This window comes from Syngnathus scovelli, chromosome 13 (genome assembly GCF_024217435.2).
Source record: "Syngnathus scovelli strain Florida chromosome 13, RoL_Ssco_1.2, whole genome shotgun sequence".
Lineage (NCBI taxonomy): Eukaryota > Metazoa > Chordata > Actinopteri > Syngnathiformes > Syngnathidae > Syngnathus > Syngnathus scovelli.
Genome location: NC_090859.1, coordinates 8,742,561 through 8,761,892, shown reverse-complemented (window position 1 = coordinate 8,761,892; position 19,332 = coordinate 8,742,561). Strand labels below are relative to the sequence as shown.

Here is a 19,332-nt window from a genome sequence, read left to right as displayed (position 1 = left end):
TAGTAGTGGAGTACAACCAGAATGATAGAAAATGCGGTATATGGTGGAATCATACGGTGGTGGGACAGTCATAAATAAGGCACCTGTCTCTAAAGCCAAACTATGGCGCGGTTTTTACTTTCTGGACATGACCTCGCAGCCATTAGGTTGACCGTAGATATTTTTGATTACATTTTACACTTCATCCCAACTTAACTAAAAATGTTTTTTTTATTTTGCTTCAGGTGCATTAAGACACAAATAATAAATCGAGCATGAGTTTTTGACGATGAATTAATCTACTTTCGAGAACGCATCTGAATCCAGTACTGAAAAAAAAAAAAAATCCTCAGTTTTGACTGACAAACATATATTACCGTAACACTGAGTTTATTATTGTGGTTGCACTTTACAGCTAAATTGTCTGTCCAAAACATTAAAAACAGCTTTTGGTCTGATGCAGTGCAGTTGTAGAAAAGTGCTGACACAGACGAAGTTGAGATGTTTGTAGTTAAACGCTGTTTAAAAGTCAGAATGCCTGCTGTTTATTTCTCCATCCATACAATGCCAATGTGAACAATGGCCATGTTATAAATATTCAGATCCTGCAGTTGTTCTCATGTCTAAAGTGTACCAGACAACAGATTCTATCCACGTTGAGACGGCAACGCTCCCTGGCAACAGTTCTACCAATGGGGACCAAGCGGCTGTCTGCATGTCTGAGTATCATTATGGGATGTTGAGAGCGAGAGAGAGAGACAGAGAGAGAGAGAGAGAGAGGTTGCTTATCACTGCTTATAATGCAACATCACTTACAGTGAGGATAGCTGGACCTTATTGGGTAAAGTTGTCTGTGTACCCCAAGGGTCAAGAATCATCATTTTTGTCTTTACACAAAAATACAACAACAAAACCCCTCATGATTCACACAGTTATGTAACAAACAGACAGAAAATAAATGATCCGTAGTGGGTCCATTTGTGTCTGGTATCTTTCCACTCAAAACGTAACACTAATGTTAGAAGGAACGTGGGTGGGGAGGAGAAGATGGGGGTGAATTCCAGGTTGAAAAATGGAGTGTAATGTTTACAAAGCAGCTGAGTTATATGATGCTTAACGTTAAACTTTTATCATCCGTTAAATGCAATCGTAAATATTAAAGTGGCTGTAAACAAAAGCGTTCTGGTTTTGGTCCCTTCTCGGCACTCACGCGGTAATCGGCTTTGGCTGTTGAAGCCACACAAAACCAAAGAAACTGAAAAAAAGGGGGAAAAAAAAGTTTGCACCATCTGGGAACAAGATGCCTTCATCAGGTCACTTTCAAGATAGTTGGTAGAAACTTAAAAGTCTGGTTCACCCATACAATCTGATACGAACAACTGTGCATTTTCGCTTTATTTTCCATTTCTATCAATTTTATTTCAGGAATTTTCAAGAACGCACCAATAAAACTACACCCAAAACACGTCAACAAATGAGAATTATCCGCGTTGGTACAAGCTAACTTTGAGGCCATTTTGTAGCAGTACAAACTGTAGTAAAGAGTCAAAGCAGTTATTGCTGCCAAATGGCAACTGTTTTTCGTGACCTAGTATTTTTTGTCTGCATCAGGCAAACTACTGCCACTAATGTCTTAGAATAACTCTCACAATATAGTAATAGTGATCCATTCATTTTCTATAGCGTTTGTCCTCATCAGGGTCACGGACGGGCGAGTCGAAACCAATCCCAGCTGACTTTGGTTGAGAGGCATGGTACACACTGAACTTGTCACCAGCCAATTGCTGGGCAGACAATAAATTAGAAAACCCACACGAGCACGGGGAGTACATTCAAACTTCACACAAGAAGGCCAAAGCTGAGACTTGAACCCGGGACCTCAACTGTGAGGCAGATGTGCTAACCACTAGGTCTACCCTGCTGCCTCGTTAAATCTTACTTTTTCACAAATTTTATACGGCCCAGTTAGGACTTGTAAAAACTATAAAAACTACAATGGGCCCAATTCTACCACCCCTGATTCCCGATCCACACAGCATGACTGCCATAATGAAACCTGAGATGGGCCAATGCATGTTGGCTTTGCGCGAGCATCTTTGTGTGTGTGCGTGATCCCTTGAGGCAAAGGCAAATGGACTCCAAGTGGCTGCGGGAGGTAAACAAACAAACAAACAACCAGCAGCAGCAGCCGCATCTAATGCCTCAAGAAGCACGCAAACACATAAAGCACCTCCATTCTAAATCTATGTATGGCATTCGGAGTCCCAAGCTTAAGAGATAGAAAAATTAACTGAACAGCCGTGAGAGCAAATACACGAACAAAAGGAGTGAGGAGCGATAATGTGCATGTGTGTGTGTGTGTGTGTGCGTGTGTGTGTGTCAAACGCAAACAGAACAAGTATGAAGTTGCAAAATCACAGTTGCAGGGAGAAGACAATTAGACACAAGGGGAGGAGGGTGAGGAGGAGGGAGGGTGACAAAGAAAGGTGAAGCTGCCAAAGAGAAGCCTGCAGGGAAGATACATGGATATGCTTTGGAAACAATCTTCATTCACTCCAATGAAAAGCTTTTATTTCAGACACTGGAAAGCCTATCAGGCAGGGAAGCCACGTGGCTAATATATCATAATTCATTTCTAAAGAAATGCAACACATTTAGTTACGCAGTGTTGACGTCCAGCTTCTGGGAATTTCAATACGTTTTAAAAAAGCCATTTCCAAAAACAGTATTAAATCTGTTTATTGATGAAAAAGTAAAGCTGCTCGCCCTACATATTTTGTTACGCAGTGTTGACTTCTTGGAACTTGACTACATTAAAAACAAAAAAAACAAAAAAAAAACAGTATGAAATCTGTGTTTACGAAAAAGTAAAGCTACTCACCCTTCAAAACAGTTGAGTCCTTATCATGTCCTTGTTAGCTTTCCAGAACATGCTTAAAAATAAAAATAAATTAAAAATAACCTAATCAAGAAACAAATAATGGACGTAAAATTGCTTTTTTTTTTTCAAACTAAAAGCAGATGTTCACAAATATTTTGATTCAACAAGTATTATCACTTTCCTTTTATGGAAGACGGCAGAAATGGGTATTTACTGTCAAAGAAGTTGAAATTTCGAGGCTTGGGACAATTTCAAATGAAACTAGGTCTTGAAACAATATATTGATTATCAAACATACTTTTAGGATTTATTTGGTAATTTGGTGTCTATTAATTATTGTACCTCTCAAATAAATGAAGCAAAACACTTTAAGGTCACTTTGATGCTACTCATTAGCATTCGGGCTACATGGCAGTTATGTTTTAACTCATATTTAGTGATGTATTGCACATAATTGTACAGCCCGGTCACACACGTTCCAATACAATACAAAAGGTTGGTGACCCCTGTACTAGACTTTTTCTTTTATCGCATTTCTCTTCCATGGAGTCAATATGCTAGCAAAAACTTGTGCAGAATTAACGCTTTGAACACTGGCTGATTTGAAGTCTGGCAAAAAATTTAGACATCATGCAAAAAAGAAAATGGCGGTGTTCTTTGGGTAACGGACGAAATCACATGAAATGTGCTGACACGCCACTGAATCACCAAAAAAAACAACAACAAACTTGCAGGGAGCCCAACATAATAAGTTTCTGCGTGACAATATCAATTATCATCACCAAAAAAAAACACCAGGCAGTTTTTTTGTTGGGTCATATTCAGCTCTTACACACACACACACACACACACACACACAAAGTGACAAAAATCAGCCATCTAACAGATGAACAAACAAATCAACACTGGCTAAAAACTGAGGCACAACCAAGAAACGTGCATTCAGCACATACTGAAGTTTTTTTGCAATTGAAACTACTCTACTACAGATGACTTGCTTAAAACTATACATAATGAATAAAACATCGACAACAAATTAGGAAACTCATTAAAACTGAGTGAAAAGCAACTATGATCGTAACGACAGATGGCAATAATTGATTAGTGATCGTTGAATAATTATTTCGACTGTGTTGAATTAATTGTCAATTACTTTGACGCTACAGAGGAAAAACAAGACCGCAATGAAACAAAAAGTGCTTTTGTTGACACAAGCGCAGGGAGAATATGCAAACTCTACAGAGAAATATTGAAGCTTATGTGCTAACCACTTTTTCACCGTGTTGCCTGTGGTAAATATTTGTATGAAACACACTTATGAAGCAAAACAGTAAGTAAGGCTGCAAACTGAGTGTGCCTTCTCTGTCGTGTGACAGCGTTTCATTGCATTAGAGTTCAACGCACACTGTTCACGACCTCAACCTCTCATGCGTCACTTCCATCGGAAACTCAATATTTCTTGTACTGAACAAAATATGATCTAAAGTCCAACCCGTGCTTTGTCTCTTCTACAAATCACAAATCAGAACTGGTCAGCTTCCCATTTCACGCCGATTGGCAGCATTTTCTCTCAGCATCTCATGCTCTGCGAAAATCGAATCATGTTCGGAAGAAATACATGGCGCGCGTCAAAAGATGGAGACGTCCTGTGAAATCTAATTGAATTGTCGCAAAGCGTGCGACAGCCAGTGACACTCCGCAGGCCGCCGCTGTCCTAAAAATCAAGGTCATGCCTCACACAGTCGACGAGCAATGATCGGTTGCCAACGTGCACAATTCTTTCATTGGTAATAACCAGCTAAAATGAATAATCTAGCAAAACAAGTGTAGCCAATCATTAAGAGTAAAACAAAAAATAAAAACAAACATACAATCTCCGCCTTAGCACATTTGAGATACCGTGACTATCAAGAACATCTTCCCGAGAGAAGTGGAGTCACACAGCAGCAAAACAACCCTCGATACCCACCCAAGAAAATAAGATGATTTGGGGAGGGGCACTCACTTCTCCCCTATGCTTGACGTTAACATCAGTACTTTCAACACAACTGTTATTTTTTTAGTAAACTTTTGACATCTGTTGGTTCCTGTCAAATAGCAAGTTAAGTCTTTACTCCATCCTAATAAATATAGTTTGATTTAGGATTATTTATTTTTAACATATGGGTCACTTTGTTCTTAAAAAGCTATGTCAAATGATAACTTTGTCAAAATGTTCTACAGTGATAAAAAAAAGTGGGATTTTGAAATTCTTTCTTGGAAAAAAAAAAGGACGTTTTTGTAAAAATGCCTCTGTGTTTTTTTTTTGTTTTTACTCAAAATTTTGTACAACACACCAAAATACTGCTATCAAGATTTTCTACCAGCAAAAAAATGTGAAATTAATCTCACATTTTTTCTTCAAAAAGCATCAAGGCTAATTTTAGTCAACAAAACAACTTCAAACTCTAAAGAAGCTAGCTAGCTAAAGAATGGCCCCAAAGTATGTGACGTAAAAGTATTTTGCTCAAGTGTAGCAGGTTGGCAATTCCACAGTCGTGTTGTCCTCAAACGACCAATTCCGTCTTTGTCCTTTCACAGGCAGGAAAATGTTCAAAGTCTGGCATTTTTATTAGTTCAGCCCATCAAATCCATCATCTGCTGGCTCATGCCTCCATGAAATTAAGACCCTAAGGCCGGTGGAAAAAATGTACAGCCCTGTGTTATGTTTTGGACACAAGCAATGTCACAAGGCGGCTATGAGCGGATGGTGGTGTAACAGATTTATTGCGTGACTGTTGCTGTGCTATCACATGCTGTGTGTTACATGTGCATTGCATATGAACCTATTTGCTTGTATTTTTTTAACCCGCCAAACTCTTGCTTTTGAGTTTTGCTCTGTGGATGTCTGAATATCAAACACCCCCCAAGAAGGTGAAGTCCCGCAAGCCTCGCATGTCAAACCACAGTTATTTGCACAATTCAAGCAAGAACCTAGAATGGAAAATCATGCGCTTGGCCATCATTTTGAAATAGCATTATTTGCACTCTATTAAAATGGTTTAAATGTTTTTTTGCTCAACAGAGGTAATACTAACATCATGGTGGCGTTTCAGATCTGACACATGCGTGACATGTCAGCGGCCACCAGAGTACACCAAATGAGGACACCACTTTCAGCATCAGTGACCTACTGTCTAGTGTGTCACCCACACGTACACACAGTCACATGGACATGTACAGTCCTCACCTTTGATTGGTTTGAAAGAAAAAAAAACAAATCACAGCATGTTGCGGTAGGTGAATTGAAAAAAAAAAATCTCATGGTGCTTAAAAACACAATGGTTTTGAGTGTTAAGATATGCACACTTATTTTCAGAGCACCCTTAGCGTCCGCCCACTTGCACACACGCACACACATTACTGTGAACTAAGCCCCGGTGTACATGTGCTCAAATGACATGTCACCTTGGATAACCTGCGTGCATGGCAAAGAGCCCCAAATGACCTGGGTAAACACTGCTTGTTTGTGCCGGTCAGACTTAATCAAGCAGTCAAAATAGGCCACTTTCTTAGCATGGCGAACACCGCTACCTCCCCCTCGCCGCCCTGTTGCTCTCAACAAGCATACCTTCTGCTGAGTTATGTGAATGTTTTACAGTCTAAAAGTCACACAAACCTACCGTCCGGCCCTAGAGTTGACAGACACCTCAGTACAAAGCAATACGGTACTGCACAAAATTCTGACAAGCTTTTTGAGAGTGATTTAGAACCATCTTGTATAAAAAAAATCCTGGGTATATTTTGGGAGTTTGCAAGCTTGTCTCTTGGTCGAAGTGGTTTGCATGCAATTTGAAGAGATTACGCAAAAACTGCAGTTGTGAATGGTTAGGCAAGGTGATTGATGCATGGACCAAGGAAGAAACAAAGCTCTGAATCGACGTACACTTACCTTGCTACATTTACAAAAAGGCCTTTCAGGAGTGTTTAGGAAAAGTAGGAAAATAAAAATGAAGAAAAAACAGACAGTCTGTCTTTGCAGATCAAAAGGACACATGGAAATAAGATTAGTATGGACAGGACAGGAGGACCTTGAGAAAGCGATATCTTCAGACATGGCCTGTTGAGTATTCACAATCATACAATACAAAATCTTTAATCTCAAACAAGGAAGAAAAGAAGGGGGGGGGAAAAAATCCAACCCACATTCTATGCTCAAGTGTCCTGAGGCTTCCATTAACTCACATAACTGCTGCGAATTATGACTGGGCCCTTAGGAACTTGAGCATAAATACAAAATCACGGGTTTTGAGTGCTCCAAAAGAGTCTCTTGAGTTAGCGACATACAATACAAAACAGGAAGCGAGGATCCGACAACGCAAATACGGCTAAAACGTAACTATCAAACCGATTTAGCGCACTCGGATGTTTTCGAGTGCCTAACTGCACTGGTTGAATTTTGTTAAATTGGTAATAGAAAGGACGTGAAGGGAAGTTGTCTATCTCGACACTTTCTCGACTCAATCGTGAATGACAAAGTAGGCTGTGGAAATGATGACAATGTGCCTATAGATTTCCAGACACGCTCTGCGGGGCTACCAAGCAGAAGCACATAATATAGGCAGCGTCTTTGTCAATTAGCCTCCCGCGCTTATTACTTTCCTCGCTAATTTGCAGGCTCTGTTTACCAGCACAAGCCTTGAGTGAGGCTTGAAGTTATCAGCAATTTAATTATGCACAGTGCGCAGCACAAGAGCCCACAAAATGGAGGTGGGCTGCGAGAAAATATGTCATTCACGCAAAGCTAATACTTGCCTATTTGATGTCTTGGAGACTTGGGAGTTTTCTTTTTTTTATCTCCTTGCCTTTGTACGCATCTGAGGGCATCTCGCACCAAATGATAGGTCTTACTTTGCGAGTCGTCTCACTGCAGCTGAAAAGATGCAAAGAAATGTGCCGAGTCAGACTGTGTGCTGCTGGGGCTAGCGAGACAATACATAGACAAGATAGATGACGAGAGGTCGCTAGATCTTAAGTTACTGATAGAACATGAATCTTTGATGTATAGTGATGGCATTGATAGTATGGATAACGTGTGCAATCACATTGAGAGCAATGTTAGTACTCAAAACTTAATTCAAAATCAATATGTATCAAGAAATTTGAGTTATTTATCCAAAATAGTGATTATGTTCCAAAGTTTATTGAGGGCTGGCAAGTATTCACTTAATTGCGTCTGCTCGCAGCAGCGTTGCATAAACATTTAGATAGACGATTTATGTATAACATGCATGGCATGACAAATTCCTTAAGATTTAGTAGGGGGTCACAAGACAACAAAATTAGACGAGCGAAAATTGATGATTTCTTTTTTTAATCCGCTTCAAATTAACAGGCACATTTGTTGGACTTTCAAGTGCCATTAAGTGGCAAAATTCAATTTTCCATCCCGTTTTGAGGACAATCTCATGACTTGTTTTGGACTAAACGCATGCTACATGCTGCTTATTCAGGCTGAAAATACTCGTAACAATCAACCCCATGCGCGCGTGCACTCACCACACCACACTCTTCCTCCACTCCTCTTCTGTTTTTTTATTTTCCTCCCCATCCTTTCATTCCCCAAGCCAGCCACAAACGCACGGACATGCGGCATCACACGAACGCACAACACAAACGCAGGCACGACATTTCATGCCATGTGATCGCACTAGCTCGGCATCACGCCAATGGCCAAACATGTCACTTAGCAGAGAGCTGACACACACATACACACAAAAGCACACGCATTGAGCAAATGCATTTGTCCGGGGTTTCTCGCCACACGATATTTAACTGTGAGGAGAATTATCCAACATTTTCTTTATAAAAAAAAAAAAAAGGGTTGCATATAACATTGTGTTTACTGTTCATTGTCTGCCATCTTGGAATGCTTTTAAGAGGAGCCCACCATGAAAAGGCAAACGGGATAACTTTTCAAGAGGCCTAATAGCGTTTTGCTGAGCCTGTTTTTCCAAAATGCACAAAACAAAGACACAAAGCCGATTGGAGACTCGTGTGTCTGATGAGTGAAAATCAAAAGCAACTTTATTATCCTGGCGAATAGGTGAAATTACTTGATGATCATAAAACACCTAGAAAGGCTCTGAGCACAGTTATATATATATCTTATCGTCACAATTTTTTAAATTAATGGAGTCAAAGCATTTTTCCACGCACATTTAGAAAAAAAGACTTTTGGTAGCCTGGTTTGAGGTGCTGGCCTTGTCTAAAGCACTTAAGCCAGACCTCTACTGAGTCTGGATAATACATCTCAGAGTTCAGAAGGTCAGGGTCCGAGGCTCGGCTTCAGCCTTTCTGTTGGGAGTTTGCGTCTTATCCCATTGCGAAGGGCTTCTGGGGATAATTCCTTCCAACATTCTAAAAACATGCAAGCTAGATCAGCAAATAGCAAATCAATATATTTAAAGTACTTTAACATAATTTCCTTCTTAAATCATTAGCATTGTTCCCCGCCGCACGGACAGCAACAACAACCTAATGAAAAAGACTCTCGGGTGGCTTCATTGGGTACACTTGCGCAATCTAATTTGATGCCATTGTTACAGAAACCTCCTGGGTAGCAGGAAAGAATAGATGTATGCAGTGGAAACATTTTCAGCCGACATGTACGCAGAAGATTCATAGCTACAATGTACTCTGTATCGCTGACTGAAAACAAAGACAAGTGGGAAGACTGCAGTTGACTCACAGCCAGCGACAAGTCGGAACACACGCATGCACACACACAAAAAACACACATGGCAAGGAAATACAAGAGCATTGTATGAGAAAGTGACGTATGCCCTCTGCCGCGTATCGCATGCCATCCTCGGTGAGTCAGCGCTGTGGCTCAAGAAGGGAAAATGGTTGGCGCGTCAACATACACGTAAATCAAGAAGGGCCACATTAAGTTAATGAAAAAATGTTCTGCCAAAATGGATACACAGTAAAATACCTCTCCGTCGCAAGTTCTGGTTTAGTACATCTAATAACACTTATGGTGTTCTAAATCTTTTTGCTGGTGTCGGTCTATTCTAATCTTGACCACTAGATGGTAGCAAACAACTTTTTCTAAGACGATGTAAATTTGAAAGAGGAAGAAAATTCATAATTTGATTCATCTTACGAAATGCTCATCTTCGCGAAGGTCGCGGGGGTGATGGAGCCTGTCCCAGCTGTCTTAAGGCGGGGTACACCCTGAACTGGTCGCCAGACAATTACAGGGGACACATAGACAAATTAAAACAATGAAAACCTCCCTATTGTTTTTTGTAGATTTTTTTTTTAAAATGTCATCCTCCATATTCCCTCCTTTAATCGCCAGGATAAACACCCACTAACATTTCTGTCCAGTCTGGTCTCTGTAATGAAAACTCATACACGTCTTGTCATGATGTTGTCATCAAAAAGCTATCTTGAGCTCATCACCGTCATGTAGTCATGGGAAAAAGGAGTGTCAATAAAATATTTTGTCATTGCCATTATTTACAAAAACAACAATTGTGACAATAATTGCATAGCAGGTCGCGTGAGATCTGATCTGTCATGAAATTAAAAATGAAACAAAAAAAAATGGAGGCGCATTTAATGCACTGTGAATTTTGTTTAAAAAGTGTCATGTAAATAAGGAAAAAGCTGCAAAAAAATAAATATCTTAAAAATCGAGGGACTGTTTTTGTGTTGCCGAGCAGACCAATGCAGTTTTTTTTTCTCCCTGTGCTTCTCACCAGTGCTTTCAAGCCTCAAATGGGATTGAAAAGTGCTGCCGTTCTCTCTGCTTGACACACACACACACATGCATGCACGCACGCACACACACATGCATGCACGCACGCACACACACACACACATGCACGCACACACACACACACATGCACGCACACACACACACACTTTTCCACCCTCCTCCTCCTCTCCCTGGGCCCCCTCATGGAATGCTGTATAGTACAAGGCCTATGGAGGAAGGGCATCCCGGGACATAGCTAGCACGCTAGCACACGCACACGCACGCACACAAATACAGCTGCCGAGTGCTGTCACGACCCTCTGGAGTAGCGCCAAGGCAAGGAAAGGTTTAGTGAGAAAGGAGACAAGAAAGCACATGAACTTATTCACGTGTATGTGCTTGCATGTGTTAATCATAAACATAAAAGTCGACTCTGTGTCTGACTTACATAACGTTTCATGTCATCTCCCAAGTGAAAATACAAAAAACAGGTATCGCAACTCAAAATTCCTACGGCAACTTAAATTGTTAAAACACTTTGTAAATCTTACCCATGCAATCTTTCCATTTTAACATACTGCAGTGTTTTTATTGCGTTCTCAATAACATTCAATTTCAGCAAATTTATCGAACCAACCGAGTCACTCCAAATCATTAAATCCATTGAAATCTTCGTCCTCTGTGTCACTTATAAACAACTCCACTGACTCAGGAAGTAGATGCGACACTTCCTCTTGTATGTCGCTGACGTTAGACTCATCGTGAGTTGCAGATCCAATTATTCCACAGGACCAGAGCGGCCTCATGTGATTTAGTGTGAAAATAACATGTGAAGTGATATACTAGTTAGTGAGTAATGTGTTAATGATCAAGTAATAACTTCACATATAAGTCGCTCCTGAGTATAAGTCGCACCCGGCCAAACTATGAAAAAAAGTGTGATTTATAGTCTGGAAAATACGGTAATCAAATAAACTACGAGTCGCAAATTTGCAGGGACTACAGATACTGCATTAGTGTTAACCGTAGAACAAAATTCAATCGTGATGTCGCACACACTCAGTAAACACAGACCTCAAGGTTATACATTCTTGCTTTTTCTTTGGCTTTTTTGTACCTTTTCCTGTTTTACATTATGGCGCTAAGACAGACACTTAGACGTTGGCATCACCAGATCTGGCAAGACCCTTAACAGGATAAGCAGTGTAGAAAATGGATGGCTTGATAGATTGGAAATGATCTGATACAACAGCGGGTGTTTTGTTATGAATTCGCACAAGCCTTCAGATTTTCCAATTGCCCAAGAACATCAGATTATTTATTCTTTGTATTACCCCAAATTATTGCGCAGACCTGCATTAAGTTGCTAATATCATAGAATTATACTACTTTCCTTCAATATTTTCCATTAATTCCACGGTGCTCTAAAGGGAACATTCCAAAAGGGGCTGCTGATGCACTTTAAGATTCTGTTTGGCCTCGGCAGAAGTCTGATCTGTTATTTTTGGCTGCGCTTTACTATCTGGCAGTCTCAAAGGCTAAAATGAAATGTAAAGAGTAATGCGTACAAAACCACATAGACCTGGAAAAAACGCACCACTTCACATTAGTCTGACTGACAAGGATGAGCAGGTTGGGGAAAAAAAACTCTAAATGAGTATTGCTGAGGAAAGGACTGGGAATCCACACACACAGTTTGATATTCTGATACTTGTAAAAAAATATATAATGTGTATAATATGTATCAAAAAAATATCCATAAAGAAGTGAATGTAGAACCATTGTGACCTCAGGGTTCAAGGAGTGTGAACAGCCACACACACAAAAATGACATTTAAATCCTTCTCACCCCAAATGCACTTCTACAGTTACAGTGGCACACAAAAAGCAGCCATTCAAAGAGATGATGTGTTCACTGCAGTGGGAGAAAAGGGGAAAAAAAGATAGTCTGTGCATTGCAGGACTCCCACGCTTCAGTGTGGGTGGAGATTTGGGTTTTGTTTTGACTTCACAGTGACGCAACTTTGGATTTTTTAATATTTTTTTTGTTTTAAAAAGGCACTTTCCCCACTGGTAGTCACCGACGGTTAAAAGTATGCCAACATTTTAACAAATTAATAGAACTAGGGGCAACCATTTTGAGATGACTTTTGAAACTCGAACGCAGCACCGCAGTGTCATGTCAGCACATTCAAATGAGACACAGAGCCAATGCGTCACAGACGCAAAGCAATGTGTATGTATACACAATATATATATATGTTTAAATATATATTTACCCGAAAAAATGTGGCTAGTCCATGGACTGTCAGTCGGCAGCGACGACCAATGAAGTTAGGTGGAAAAATGCAGCTCCCGCCAGTTCTTGCTTCCGTCCTTTCTATCGGCTCTTGTGGCTCCTTCGTGGCCGTCCGTCGCGCACCTCCCTCGGCCACGCTCGCCTTTCGAGTGCCCGATGCCTGGCCGCCTGCGCAGGAAGTGGAACTCAGCTCACGCGAGCAGTTGACGGGGCAGCCTGACATCATGGCCCGTTTGACAAACGGCGCTTCGCTTTAAAGACGCAGACATCTTGTTTGTGGGGAGACGGTTACGGAGGGTATGGTGTATGCGGAAGCTTGCTAACGCGACGGGAGAAGTATCTTCGTCGATCCGCCTTTTACGGACACATGAACTCGGTGCACTCCGGAGCTTTACAAGAAGCCGGTGAACCACCCCCTCCCCCCTTCACTTCACTTGACTTCACTTCTCAACCTAGAAAATGGCAAAAGCGGCCTTTCGTTGGGCCAAGTGTGTCGTGGTGCTTTCGTGAAAAGGCGAAGAAATGACACTGCACAGGGGTTCCTTGTGCGCGAGAACAACGTGAACATGTGTAGTCACCTCACGTGTCCTCAGATGACAGCTACGGACGAGTTTATGCGCATGCGTCTGTATTTTGTTTTTCCTCTTGGCAAAACCGGCAGCGCCAGCTGGTGGTGGTATGGCTCACTGCAGCCAGGAGCAAAGTTTCTCTTTCTCTCCAAATTGTATGATGGAATGAGCACATCAATCGTTTATTATAATTTGTTGATTTTTTTTATTGGCTTATGATTTATTGATATACATTTCATTTTCAAACTTTCATAAACCAGTGGGCTATATTAACCAACTTTTTATGCAGCTTTCCTGTGCTAGTGGTGAAATGACCAAAAAAAAAAAGTGAAATGTATGACACGGCATGAAAAGAGGCATTCTGAGAGGTCAGCTTCTGTTTTTGGGAAAAAGAAGAAGTGAAAATACATCTGCCATGACTTCATGATCACCAGCTTTTGAGTTCATGTACAGTCTACAGCCAGTACAGACGGCATAAAGCTCAATAATGAAAACAATATGAACATTGAGCTGCTCTTCTCCACAGTAGCCAAAACACTCAGGAATCAAACTTGTCAATTCTAGTTGAGGTAAAATACAATGACAGTCAATAATAGGTAGCCACAAAATAAAATGTGCAATGGAAAAAGGAACTGAGCCCTGCTACAGAACGCAAAAATCTGACACACCCCCTGTCAAGATGATGTAAAATGGCACCAAAGCACAAATTTTGTCTGAATAAAAATCTTCAACTTCAACACAGGCACCAAGATTAAGTAAAATAAATGTGAACTTGCAAATGTCACACTGTAAGTATGCTGAGCTTTGCTGATCTTATTTTTAGTCTAAATGGAAATTGGTTTGAATACACATCTTTCTGTCCTTGTTTTGATACCAAATATAGACATGAAACATTTCAAAGAATTTTTATTAGTTCACTTTACCTTTAAAAGGCACCCACCTTGAAGGCTATATAAGGTGATTGGGATGCAGCCATTGCCATTGTTATGCTTGGCAAGAATCTTGGTTGTCAAGTGTGTGTGTGAATGTGTGTGAGTGTGTGTGCATGTGTGTGTGAGATAATCTTTCACACCGTCTTCATGGCAAATTTTTGCATCATAACGGTGACATGCGAAGGGCAGTGGACGGAACAGTCCGGCCGCAAGCGCATCTCCATTTGAAGTCTCTCTTATGACACAGCTGCACAGTGGACCCATTCACCAGACCGCTTTTTTCCCCCCATCCGTCATTGGAACATTTATTAAACACAGAATAAAGAAGCAGAATGTCATATGTACAAAACTGTGCAAATGCCACTGACCAATAGTAGCTTTGTTGTTTAACATAGAATCAGAGGACACGTGAGAAACTGAATTTAGTGCATGACATAGGTGCTGATAGAATTGAGAGTCAAGAGACAAATTTATTACTTCCAAGTTGACCGTTCAACATTAACTAGGTCAGAACCTATGCACTGAGGTGATCAGTGAGACCTTCAAGATGGATTTGGCAACGTTCTGGTTGTCATATAATTATCCATGCTTCAACATAATTTCTTATTTCAAATTTCTGCACTGTACTGCCTAAATGATAATTTTAAAGACATATAAGGTGGCACTGCTTTCTGTGCTTTTGACTAATTGCTCTCATGGCATCACATGATGGATGACACATCAACCACATGCTTTACGATCGTCTGCACAAAGACAGCCTTTGGTTTTCAAAGCATGTGACCAGATACATGTAAAATATATACATACACATATATACCTACACGCATATTGCAGTAGGCATCCAATTACCTTTAACTACATAAGCATGAAAGTAGACGATGTGTTATAAAATTTATTCACAAAGATATGACTTAAATTTGCTTGCTATCCATTTTACGCAATGTTTAGTCACATTTAAAAAGTCGTACGGAGTGAACAAGAGTTGCGTATGAAAGGGAATTTGCACAAAAAAAAACTTACTCTGTTGAAAGACCGACACTGACACCCAGTGATGATTTACCAGTACTGCGGCAAATGACAGGGTACCAGCTTCATTTGCATATATTTGAATTTGAAATAGGCAGATTCTATAGCGCTGTAAGAGCTCTGGTCATCACCAAAACATTTTTGATTCTCACATCCGCTGTAATGCACAAATGTCAGACACTTGGAACTTTTTATTCCAGTAGTACAGAATAATTTTAATGCACATAAAATCGCTTGACATTCAATGGGTGCATGAATGGACAACTTAAAGTCCATTGCCTACATACAGCGCTTGGGAGCATTGGAGAAACCCATCATACAATTAAAAAATACTCAAAGGAACTCTTATATAAAAATCCCCGAAACATGTACCCACAAACACGTTAAAGTGACAAAATTGGTACTTTTTAACACTCAACACATGAAAATCACAGAGCTTTGTGATGCTGAAAATTCACAGCTATTTCCAAAAGAACCTAACTGGTAAATTTCTGGTCTCTTGCAAGTTTTTGCTACCTCACCTTGATCCCAGCTACATGTCCACAAACACCATGAAGCACCATCCCAGCCCGCCTACCATGAACATGGTGATCTGCATGCTGTAAATAACCAGGTCGTTGATGGCGGCAAAATCCAAGCGCCGATGGCCAAGCAGGAAGAGGATAACGGACAGCTTGTATTGCAGGCGCAGGAGGACGCGCACGCCTATATACTGCGTGAGAAATAGCGCCGACAGCGCCACCCACAGGAGAGAGGTGAGCAGGCTGCAGCCGAAGTAGAGCAGGAAGCGCAGGAAGCTGTAGATGCAGCGCGAGCGCACGTAAAGCTCAAAGTTGTTGTACTTGCTGCGCACCAGCTTGGTTGTGTGCGCCGGGCCGCACGCCGAGTGCATGCAGGTGGTGTGGGGGCCATGAAAGCTGCGCACCCGCCGAGGGATAGGGATCACAGGCATGGGTGGGCTACAGGAGCCCCCGGTTGGACGACGTGCTAGCTGCTGCTCTTTGCATCATGTGGTAGCTGATGGTCTTCTTTTGAGGAGAATCCACAGACTAAAAACAAAAGAAACACATTAGATGACCGGTGTTTTTGCAACATCTGCATTGTACTCAAGGGTTATTTCCTGCAAATAAATCTGACATTGACAAAAAAATGTGTTAGGCAGTCATGATTATAGTTAACTATTACTGCTGTCATGAATTAAATTTGATGTTTTCTTTAATTGTTGGTACAGAAACAGTTTGGTGCCTTTGTTATTTATGAAAAATGCGTTAGTAAGCGAGACCTTCTATGTCACTAATACGTCACAATTGAAAATATTGACATAAATGCCTGTGTGTTGCGATTTGTGCCCCGCCCCCCCCCCCCCCCCCCCCCCCCCAAATTAACAGCGTTGTGAACAATAATTATAATTTTGGAGTCACCCAAAATAAACTTGAGGATCTATCATCTGTGGTTTGGTATCATGACACAATACTGTGAGTTAAGTGTCACTTAGCAAACACAATCCGCTTCTAACAAAACTCACCGTAACTCAGCTTGCAAAAAGCTACCACTAACAAATTACTAAATTACTTATTTCGTATTTGTGCACAAGTAGTGTATTCCTCACAAGCATTTACCGTAATTACGACTTTACTACTTAGTGGCGGTAAGTCAGACAATAGCTCATCTCCACTTGGAGAGCAATTGCGTATGACACTTGTGTTAGCAAAATGCTAGCCTGCTCTAATGTTTGTGGAAAGCAGCACCTTAATTGTCATTTAACCACCTTGCAGAATAATAATGTCATTTTCAGTCCTTTTATTCTATCCATTGAGCATAGTTATAGCATACTAAGCATGCTTACTTACATATCGAGCATACTTACATGCTACAAGCCAGATGATGCTGTTGCTGGCGGGGATAAAACTGCCGGAAATCACCCGATGTCGCAAAATGCGGCACGACAAACGGGTTGACGGCACTGCGCATTTAAAGGGCCAGTATCACAAACGGACGGACGGACGGACGGACGGACGGACAGACAGCCAGACAAATGCGCATAACTTCCATAAACAAACAAAATTGATTATTTTGCTGTTGGTGATTTAAGGGCAAGCGCAAAATTAGAAGAACAAACAGTGTTGTGATCATCATCTATTACATCTACCTTGACATGGAGTAAGCAACAGAAAGTAGTTCATACACTAGAGGGCGCCATTACTCCAATTGTGAGTTTCTCATAATAAAGACTCTAAGCCCTGCAAATACACACAACTGCGTCTTCAAATGTGCAGTTTACGTTAGAAATTGAAATTCAATTTATAGGCTCTGATTGGCTGAATGTTGCGAAATTGGTGACTTCTCATCGGCTCTTTGAGTATTGTACTTCCGTTTAGACTTTTTTGGTTTTCTTTAATTAAATTTTTATTGAACTGTTCAACACAAAAAAACGGAAATACCAAAAACAAAACAAAACTCCCAAAACTGTCACATGTCTTCATTTAAAAAACAAACATCCAAGACATTAAAATGGGATACAACTGCAAAGTTTTGAGTGCTTTCACGTTTCTAGCAGCACGCACGCACGCACGCACGCACGCACGCACGCACGCACGCACGCACGCACGCACGCACGCACGCACGCACGCACGCACGCACACACACACACACACACACACACACACACACACACACACACACACACACACACACAGGTGCTCAATCAATTAATTCATTAACTAAGTAGAGGTGAGAGCGGGAGTTGTTGCGAGACAAATTAAATCAATTATTCAGGCTAATAAGATGAGGGAGTCTTTAATGATTGAAAGTTTTAATCAAAAAGTCTGTTTGGTGTGTTCTGAAGCAGAGTAATAGGCTGGTGTGCCTTGATGTTAATTCACTTTATCTTAACAGTTTATTTTGCTTTCCTGTAGGTGTTGTGTATAGGATGTACTTTTTAGAATACAAATGGAAAAATAAGTTTCTGAGGTGATGAAAGTGGCACAATGGAGTAAACTAATTAAAACTATAGTTAAAACCAGTGTTTTGAATCTTTGCTGCAATCCTTTAATTTATAAACATGGTGACCTCTGACCAAGACAATTGAATCTATATTAAGAAATCCATTTCATTCTGTAAAAACATTTGCTTTTCAAACTTCTTATACCAAGTTCCTCCATAAAAAAAAAAAAAAAAGATAAACCCCAACTTGCCAAGTATCACCATGACCAACATTAAAATACAGTAGCATATTTGGCCTAAGTGTTCATCAAAGATGACACAGGTTTCATTCCTAAAACATACAGAGGCTAGCACGTCCATGTGATTGTCACAAGAGCATGACGTGTGTGAGGGCAATGCTAATGACTTGCGAAGGAAGGTGCCATTACAAGCCGTTAAAACCGAGGTTAGAAACCTTGTGATGGAAAAGTCTGCATGTTGTTTACGCTTGCACGGCTCGCCACCATTAGCCAAATTTTCCTGAGCCGTCAGTGGCGGTCAACTGAAGGGTCAATCACCTTGTCAATGGCGTGACCCATCAGTCTTGCCTTCCTCCGCACCTGAGTTATTGCATGTGCTCGGACGCTACCATACATTAACAAAAAGAGGGTTAAAAAAATCTATCTTGATCACTTATGCTGATTTACACTGCGACTCTCTCGAACAGCTTTCAATTGAATGTTTTAAACGCGCTGTGATTTATGCAGCAAATCTCCTCAGTTGTAGAAATATAAGAGCCCACGTTTGTGTCACATGGCTTTTTCAATTCAAACGTGCTTTCTACCTCTCATGTCAATTAATAATAAATAAAAAATGCGTGTGGAGTTTGCATGTTCTCCCCGTGCCTGTGTGGGTTTTTCCGGGCACTCTGGTTTTCTCCCACATCTCAAAAGCATGCATCGGCCATTAATTATGAA

The 19,332-nt window shown here is 40.8% G+C and overlaps 2 protein-coding genes across 4 annotated transcripts in view; both read right to left on the bottom strand.

The window, feature by feature from the left end:
* LOC125979610 (nucleus accumbens-associated protein 2) overlaps positions 1-13,496 on the bottom strand; it is a 30,561-nt gene extending 17,065 nt beyond the window's left edge. The window contains exons 1-2 of one of the 3 annotated variants that reach the window (XM_049738006.2): positions 12,887-13,496; positions 7,655-7,772 (exon numbers count right to left, since the gene is read on the bottom strand). The gene's annotated coding sequence lies outside the window, so the exon portion shown is untranslated. Of the gene's footprint in view, positions 1-7,654; positions 7,773-11,158; positions 12,799-12,886 lie in introns of those variants that run through there. The other 2 variants (XM_049738008.2, XM_049738007.2) reach the window with 2 other exon arrangements.
* Positions 13,497-15,621: 2,125 nt separating this feature from the next.
* LOC125979616 (transmembrane protein 250) lies at positions 15,622-17,377 on the bottom strand. Its single transcript, XM_049738021.1, has 2 exons — positions 17,301-17,377; positions 15,622-16,482 (listed from the first exon to the last, which is right to left on the bottom strand). The coding sequence occupies exon 2, from the start codon at positions 16,383-16,385 to the stop codon at positions 15,966-15,968; it is 420 nt and encodes a 139-aa protein (XP_049593978.1). The 5' UTR covers positions 16,386-16,482; positions 17,301-17,377; the 3' UTR covers positions 15,622-15,965.
* Positions 17,378-19,332: the final 1,955 nt, after the last annotated feature.